This window comes from Tupaia chinensis, unplaced genomic scaffold, assembly GCF_000334495.1.
Source record: "Tupaia chinensis unplaced genomic scaffold, TupChi_1.0 Scaffold000096_1, whole genome shotgun sequence".
In the NCBI taxonomy this organism is placed as follows: domain Eukaryota; kingdom Metazoa; phylum Chordata; class Mammalia; order Scandentia; family Tupaiidae; genus Tupaia; species Tupaia belangeri.
In genome coordinates, this window is record NW_006159558.1 from 3819875 (window position 1) to 3829117 (window position 9243).

The window sequence follows — 9243 nt, forward strand, 5'->3', positions numbered from 1 at the left end:
CCCCGCCCGTGAGAAAAACCCCCAAAAAAAAAAAAAAAAAAAAAGATGAGGAAATTTTACTTTAGGCCTCATCTTTCTCATCTTCCTCTTCCTTCCTCCTTCTCCTCTTGTCTGTCATCCCTCCCTCCACCTCCCTCCCTCCTCTTGCTTCACTCCCATCTTTTCCCCTCCCCTTCTCCTTCTCTTCCATTTTCCCACTCTCCTCCTCTTCCTATGTCTCCTCCTCCTCTTTTTCTTCTTATTCTGTTCTCTCCTTTCCTTTTCCAAGAAGGAGGAGGGTGGTCAGGAAGAGAAAGTGCAGGTGCAATAGGCAAATTATCCACTGCTTGAATTTCTCCTAGGCCAGATTGGATCATGCCACAAAGCTGAAAGGTGTAAATTCGGGCTCCAGAGATTAGAGTATCTCACATTAGACAGACATATGCCAGAAGACACAGGCATATTGACATTGCACAACCTCCTCTTCCTCACCATCGCTTTCTACGTCCTTTGCTAATTTACTTTAAAATACTCTTTCTTAGGACCGGCAGTTGGTATAATGACTATGTTTCTGAACTCCCATGTAGTCAACTGTGGTTCAAGTCCCCAACCCAGTGACTTAAACTATGCCCAGGCACATGAGCGTGCGTGCCCAAGATCCCGAGAGGAGAATGGAGGAGAATGGGTTGCGGCATGGCGATCCCCCCTGGGGGGTGATTTCTTGCTTTCTGTTTCTCTCTTTCTGGCGAGCACATGCACCCTATAGCAAAAACCTCTCAAAAAAATGTATATACTCTTTCTTACATCACTTTCTGTGATGAAGAAATATTCTCTAGGAAGTCTGGCTGCCTCGTGAGCCATCGCTGATTTTTATTCTATTCTGTTTACAGCTTTAACTGTTTTATGACACCATTACCTGTATCTCCTTCCCAGACCAGGAATCTCACAGTGGATGGACACTTTGGCACGTGGTCTCCGTGGACACCCTGCACACACACAGATGGCAGTGCTGTGGGATCCTGCCTTTGCCGCACCCGCTCTTGTGACAGCCCGGCCCCGCAGTGTGGCGGCTGGCAGACCGAGGGCCCCAGCGTGGAGATCGCCAACTGCTCCAGGTGGTCCCTTTGAACGCTCCAGTGTGCTGTCAGGTGTTGACCTCAGCCCACGGAGGAGGCTGGGAAATCATTCACAGTGTATTGCCTCCCTCTGAACAGAAAGGTGGCAGAGAGACAGGGACACTCACTGAGAAGTACATGACCCAGGAAAGGAAATTGTAAACCATAAATTTGGTGATAAATCTAACCTAATCATGTGTTCGTTATTAGATCAGAAAAAGTATTTCTAATCTACACAGTATGAGGGAAATGTCTATGTTATTTAAGAGTCCTTTCGTGGAATGTATAAAGGGGTCTTTAAAAAGTACATAGAAAATGTGCATTATGAAAAAAATAAGTATGGCGTCCAGCAGGTGGCGGGGTGGTTAAGGGTGCTGGACTCCCACATAGCCAACCACGGTTTAAGTTCCGAACCTGGCAACTTGCTTTCTCACTTTTCCTCTCTTTCTCTCTCACTCTGTCCCTCTCTGGTCAAATTAAGATAAATAAGTAAAGTTAAAATTATATATGAAAAAATTTAAAAAGTTTAAAAAAAGGAAAAAAATAAATATAGATTTCAAAATTTTTGCACCCAAATGAAGTTATACTCCAATCTCATTTTTTCCATGAAGTTTTTGAAATATATGGACTAACAATTTCTGACTGGTAGAATATATTAGTTGGAATTCTTAGGTCAAATTCTATTTTTTTTTTTCTTTATGAAAAAGAAAAGTCTAGAAAGACAGGGGAAGGGAGAGACACAGGTGTGAAATGTTGACAAGGCCTCGCTATGTCATGCTCCTCCTGTCCCAGATTCCCCATTAACTAAGACCATAAGTATCTGGCACTGTGCCTGGCATGTTCGGGTTGGCCCCAGGCCTGCAGCTGGGCCTCCCATGGAATGTCTAGTCTCTTGAATGCTTTCACTATCTGCGAGCCACCATGGCTGGGACAGAAGCCAAATTCTTGATCAAAAAAATCCTGCCCTACTTATTATAGTATGTCAGAACTATACAGGGGTCGTTGTTTAGGTCACCGACAGTGGAAATACACCGGGTTATCTAAGAGCATGAGGGTCCAGGACTTGAAGGCAAGGCATACTAGGAAGAGGAGGTCAGGAAGAGAGACTGCAAGTGCAAAGGGCTCATCAACTACCCTCTGCACAAAGTTTTCCTAAGCCAGATTGGATCACGCCGTAGAGTTGAAAGGTGCAAGTTTGGGTTCCAGAGATTATTTTGCATTCTAGAAGACAGGCATATTGATGCCATTGCATTATGCTCTGCATACTTTCTGTGAAACTTAGTGCTATCCATTGATGTCTGGAAGAAATTTTATAAAGCTACCAAACTGTTATTGTTTGAAGATTACAATAAGTAGCTAATACTTTTTCTCCCCTAATAGAAAAAGGGATTACCAAGTGCATTACTGTGCCTCGTTTTCTCGTTAGCCCTGCGGTTCCTGATGTACTTGGAAAATAATTCTCTCCACAGAGCCGCAGTACAACTAGGGTTATTTTAAGAGTAAAGATTGAGTACGTGAAGTGGTTTCTGTGATGCTTTAGATGCATGGGAGATTGCTTTGTACTGACTTAATAGAAAGGACCCATCTGCTGATGGGTTCTTGCTTAGGCTTCTTCTCTAGTGCCTGCCACTGGGTCTGCCTCTAAGCAACATTTATGACTGTGCACACCTGCATCCTTCCAATGAACACATACATATGTAATTACATTTATTTATTTCCTCGTTACCAGATTCCTGCTATCTATATAGACTTTTATTTATTTACCACCCTGTATGCAACATGCACCGTATATCGTAAATAAAATAAATCATAAAATTCCGTGTTTGATAAAAGATTTAGGAAATTAAGAATTTCCCAACAATTATGAGAGCAGTATTTTCTAAATTATCTAGCAATTTCATTCATTTATTAGGGAACTTTGAAAGTAAAAATATCATTTATATCTGCTGAAATTACAATTTGAGTTTTTGTTGCAATGTACTGAATTACATTGATAATTTTTAAGATTGTAAGTAATAGAATGTAAGATACTAGCTAGTTACCTTTATGAAAAAATGTGGGAGGCTTTATCTTATTTTGTGATGAATTTGGTTAAATTACCATAAAACATAAAACAGCTTTATTATATACATAAAGCCATCAATATATATTTTATTTATATCCCTAAATAAAATAAATAAAGAAAAAATATACTAAAATTTTTCTCAAAAACTTTTCTAAAAAATTTTCATTGAAATCATTTTAGAAATTGTATAATTAACTTATTATTTATACCTAGATCTTTAATGGCATAGTCATGAACATTCTTTTTTTAAATTAATTAATTATTATTACTTTTTAAGGTTTTTGACATGGGACATGTGTGCTTGCTGGATTAGAGAGAGACAGAGAGAGGGAAAGTGAGAAATCACCTCCCAGGGAGGATGGACATACCACAATTCCTTCTCCTCCATTTTCCTTTTGCGATTTTGGACATGAACACACACACACCCTGCATGAGTCTCAAGCTGCCAGGTCCGGGACTTGAACTGTGGTTCACCATGTGGGAGTCCAGCACCTCACCTACCATGCCACCCACTGGACCCAAGAATATTCATGTTTTTAAAGGAATGTATAGAGTAAAAATGATAATTAATCTGAGTTGATTTTTTCAAAGAAAATGTAAATCTTATAAATGAGGGTAACACATATCTGAAGAAATGTATCTATGACTACAGAAATCAAACAAATCCTACCTGCCGTAGACCATCTGTGTGGGAGTTTCAAGTCTGGATTTAATAGATACTTTGAAATATCTATAATTTATTTTTTAATAGCAAGTTCAAAATACTAAGGGAGATATTTAAATTATAAATAGTCTATAGACAGTCATGTTAAGGAAGAAATACAATACTAAAACATTGCGCTAGCTGTCATTAGCAGTATATTTCATAAATCACTGTTATATAATGGTTTCATTTATTTTATATCTATGTTATTATATATAACAACATAAAGAATGTGCGATTTTTACTTCTTATTTGTACTTCTATATCTCTATCAATTTTTCAGGAAAGTATCCAAGAGTCTAAATTTAGGTATCCTTTCTTCCTTCATTTTTTTTTTTTAATTTTTTGCCGGGGATGCATGTACTCACCAGAGAGAAAGTGAGAGAGCACTCCCCATTAGTGATGGTCACACCATAATTTCTTTTCATCCATTTCTCCCTTCTTCAAGATCTTGGGCCCATGTGCCTGGCTTGTTTTTCAGGGTGTGGGACCCCAGACTATCAGTGCAGTTGGCCATGTGGGATCCAGCCACCTCAACCTCCACACCACCGGCTGCCCCCTTCATTTGTAATGATGTGAGTTGTGAAGCTCTGAACATGACAGCACTCTTGATCAGCATGAAGGCCATCAGGAGAGCCAATCATTTTCCCTGATGATATATCTTGAAAGAAAGCACTTTGTGTAGTTTCCAATGATTGTTTTGTTTAAAGAGCACTTTTCATAGATTATAGGGGGTATAATGTATAAGTCAAAAAATGCTGAGGTTTAGAGATTTATTTCTAAATGTCTTTCAGTGAAACAGCATTATTTTTGTTTGACATTTTCATAACTAAAGTTTAATTGTTTATAATATAGTCACTTAAAATTTTTCTTTTTCTTTCTTGCTTTCTTTTTTTTTTATAGAGGTTTTTGCTATAGGGTGTGTGCACTCACCAGAAAGACAGAGACAAAGAGACAGAAAGTGAGAAATCACCCCCCGGGGGGCGGGGAGGTTGGCCACACCGCAATCCCTTCTTCTCCATTCTCCTCTGGGGATATTGGGCACACACACACCCCTGGCGTGAAGAATAAACTTAAAACTTTATGCTGAAGTTCCCTACCTTGACTCCCAACTGCAGTGGGAGGTGTGCAATATTGAAGATTTCCAAGGGCATAGCCAGGTCCCTCCCGAGGCCGAGGCTCCCCCTTCCAAGCAGCGTTCGTGTGTGTGTGTGTGTGTGTGTGTGTGTGTGCGTGTGCGTGTGCATGTGTGTGAGGGGTGGTGGTGGTAGTGGTGGTGATGCGGAACATGGTGCATCCGGTGGGTGCAGACAGGGGTTGCACTGCTTGTAGTGGTTCCCAGCAGTGAGTGCCGGCATTCTTCCTGTCCCCCAGGAACGGAGGCTGGACCCCATGGACTTCGTGGTCTCCCTGCAGCACCAGCTGCGGAATCGGCTTCCAGGTGCGCCAGCGATCCTGCAGCAACCCGACGCCGCGGCACGGGGGCCGGGTGTGCGTGGGGCAGAACCGTGAGGAAAGGTACGTGCAGCTGGGCACCGGTGTTGTGCCCTCGTGCTTCCTGGCGTTTCAGTGTGGGAGGTTTCCCGCGGATTTGTGTGGGGGCCAGTTTAGCTTGTCTGTGGCTTCTCTGCGCTGAGCTGAAGCTCCCTCTCTTCAATGTGGACAGCATCCCTGGGCTTCCTGAGCCTGCATGGCCGGCTCAGCTGGGCTAAGCCCTCCCCAAAGGAGCCAAGGCAGGGGCCACAGGCACCTGAATCGGGCTCCTGGAGACTCAGAAGTCTGTCTGCTGGAGAACCTCTGTCCTGGTGAGAACCCAACTGCAACAGTGCCCAAAGCCACAACTATGCGGGTTCTAAGACCACCGGGTTCAGGTGCTGTTGAGCAGTCAGGTTTCCAGTCAGATCTAACTAGCGGCTGGAGCGCGAGGTAAGAGTAAGCTCAGGGTTCGGGGTACTCGGAGTTCACACTGGGCTCTCAAGAGATGCCCTTGATGAAGTCTCAGCACAACCCACAGTGGGGAGTCTGCCATGCACATCGTGGGCAATGTCAGTTCATCCTTGGATTTACCAATTGTCTTCTTTGTATAGAACTGGACAGTTGGTTTGGCCCTCAGATCTCCAGTTGGAATCACTGATTCTTTCTTGTCTATACATTTAGCACTATAGGAAGAGGACCCAAATAGGTGAATTTCACAGTGCTTGTGAGATTTTTATTCTGCCATAGACATAAACTTACTGAATGGTGTTTGGTGCCCTTTAGTTAAACTATGAGCTCATATTTGGTGACATGAGCGCAGCGTAGCCTCGTAAATGTAAAAACGTGCAGTTATTTGCTGTGCGATTGCTATTTACATAAGCAAACCCAACAGGCATGCTCTGGGGGTTCTTCACTAGGCATTGCTTGAAACCTGAAATCAGCCAGGGAGAATCGTTTCTTTCCTTCTCCACTGTGTTTCTCACTTACCAATTAAGATTTCATGCCTTTCCACTAAGAGGGAAATGACAATTTTTACAAGGCGAGGTTTGTCACTCCTGACCCACTCTCCTGAGACAGTCTTGTGCAGATCTGTCATTTCCTATCTCCCACCAGTTGATAGGTGGGAAAGCTGATTATGGAAGAATTGTCTTTCTGCTATTTTCAAGCCTTATAAGTCTCAAAATTGGCTGGAACTTTCTAAATGCTGTAAATTGTCACATAATCCAGTCCATCCAGACAAAGTCACTTTCATCTGTGCTAAGACTTCTCTAGAGTGGAGACACTGCCACACACCGATCGTATGCTGTCACCTTCCTCAGGCCTTCTTGACCAGACTGTTGACTTCTTGAAGGCCAGCAAGGGAGAGAGTTTTCTGGAAATAAAGGAATTAAAATTTGTTGCGACATAATCTCGGAAGTGACCTCTATTACCTTTGACATCCCGTTGGTTAGAACCAAGTGACAGGCCTCACACACACTTAGTGGAAGAAGATGACACAAACTTGGATTCCAGCATATGGAGATTTGGGGCCACAGCAGAGTCTGTTCACCATGTTATCAAATTGAAGTGCCCCAAGAACCAACGAGAGTTCATTGCATCACTGATCTTTGTCTTCATGGGTACATTGCCTACTTCTGTGGAGAGCCAATGTAATGTTCTTGAGCAAGTTAGTACTTTTCCCTAATGGGTTGTCTTAGATATACTGGTGGAATAAATGTGTATACAGTTTGTCTGGTATCGTAGAAGATTTATATATTCCAGTAGAATCCAGTAAAGGAATCATTGCTTAGAGCAAAACAAGGGGAAAACAATTCTGAAAGGGTTCTCATTGGTTCGGACTAGCAGAGCTTGCCATGAAAAACTGACATAAATCTAACAAGAACAGAACACCATGGATAGCATGAAGAGACATGAAAAATACACAACAGTGTTGAAACTCTAGTCTACCAAAGACTATGAAAGACCACTCTTTCACAGAGACTAAGTGTGCGGAAAAGTGAGTAATTAATGGAGAAGTCATGGGGAGAGTCATTAATTATACAAGCTTTTAAATGTAAAATAAAAATATGAAGTCTTGGGAAACATTAAAATCTTAATATTTAACACATTGTGAAATATATCTGTGACTGTAAATGCTAACTAGGCATAGAGACCCAAGAGAGTCAATGTTTCGAAAACATTTAGCTCATTTGTTCATAAAAGCCAGCAATGCATTGAGGATTAGAGAAATGAAGAACCAATTGCTGACCCATTGTGCAGATATTTTATCCTTAAATTAATAAAAATCCTTAAGAAGCAAAGAAACCAAGGTAACTAACTTCCCACCCCTGTTTCCATGTGCACTGGGTAGTAAGAGGAGCTTTCTTGGGGGCATGAGTTCATTGGAGTGGGAATGTCAGGTTAGAGCAACTGATTTCTCACAATTGCAGAGGCTCAAAGTTGGGACGTGTAATGGTTTTGATTCTGCATAGTCTCTTCCAGAGTAGATTCTTGAATAAAAACCCAGACCCAAAGGACCAGAGCTAGCTCAGCAATTTCTATTCCCCTGACTCTCTCGTTAGAGATGCTGCAATTTCCAAGGGTGGCCCTGTAACAGGTCCTGGTGTGGCTTATTTCACAGGACGACTACAGAGGGATGGCTTGAAGGAAAAAAAAGAACTTAAAACAGAAAAACAAAAGAGAAGGCAAATTGTGGGCAACCTGGAACTGCAGCCAAGTATCTAATTTACCAGCGCTGCGGGGGAGTTCCATGCTGTGAGCACAGGTCGCTCTGCAGTAGGTTTTTAACTGTGGAAACACTGCACATTTGCAGAGGTGGCCTGCTGTAGGCCAGTATGAGGCAATATCTGGGCCTGGACTTATTTTGCTTTGGGGAAATAGTAGCAAGATTTCTGCACTTTCTGTTAAAAATCAAGTGTCATGTAAGTATTTTTAGGATACCTTTCCTTTGCCCTAGTTATTCCCTTTTGTTTGTTTGTTTGTTTAAAGTATAAAAGCTGAAATGAGAGTTAAGGAGTCTAGGAAGTCCATACCCTTTTTTTAAGATGTTTTTCTTTATTCACAAAAGAGCACATGAACATGCATGTAGGAGAGGGGGGAAGAGAGATACGGAGGGGAGCACCCTCTACAAAGCCTGGCCCATGCCGGGCTCCCCTTCTTCCATTTCTCTAGTTTTTCAGATCTTGGGCACTTGCACATGTGCTGGGCATGATTCAGGGTGACTGGCCTGAGATTCCAACTGCTGTCACCATATGGGATGACCTTCTCCTCTCTCACTTTTATTTATTATTATTATTATTATTATTATTATTATTATTATTATTATTATTTTTGCTGTAGGGCACATTCACTATCTAGAGAGACAGAGAGGTATAGTGAGAGGGGAAAATGAGAAATCTACACTGCAATGCCTTCTTCTCCATGTTCCTTCACACGCACATATGCTCAGTGTGAGTTGCACATTGCCAGGTTTGGAAATCAAACCATATTTGGCCGTGAGGGATTCCAATGCCCTAAACACCACGCTCCTGCTGGTCCCCAGCTTCTCTTTAACCATGTATTACTGCCATACCATGAACCCAGCCTCTATACCATTTAAATGTTGGTGAATCAGCTCAGAAATAGGAAATACATCCCTACTTCTTTGAGCTACATGTGAATATTTTGAATTAAATTCTGAGAATTGTGATATTCTGGGTATTCTTGGCTTACTTCTTCAAAATGTGTTCTCAAAATTAATGCGAACCCTCCTGGAATATTCACGCACCAACACATATGCTAACGTTTACTGATACCTGCACGCCTTTCCTGAGGTCAGATGCTTTTAGTCTATTGTATCCTCACTTTTCTCTTGTTTCTTCTCTAAAGGCTGTGTTCTCTTAATTAGATGTTTCCTTTCTTTCCCT

General features: G+C 41.9%; 1 protein-coding gene across 6 annotated transcripts in view; it reads left to right on the top strand.

Annotated features, from left to right (window-relative positions):
• SEMA5A (semaphorin 5A) overlaps nucleotides 1-9243 on the top strand; it is a 525920-nt gene that overhangs the window by 441708 nt on the left and 74969 nt on the right. For all 6 annotated transcript variants that reach the window (XM_027769892.1, XM_006143315.2, XM_006143312.2 and 3 more), the window contains 2 exons: nucleotides 913-1094; nucleotides 5237-5380. In XM_027769892.1, coding sequence (XP_027625693.1) covers nucleotides 913-1094; nucleotides 5237-5380 — 326 coding nt within the window. The remainder of the gene's footprint in view (nucleotides 1-912; nucleotides 1095-5236; nucleotides 5381-9243) is intronic.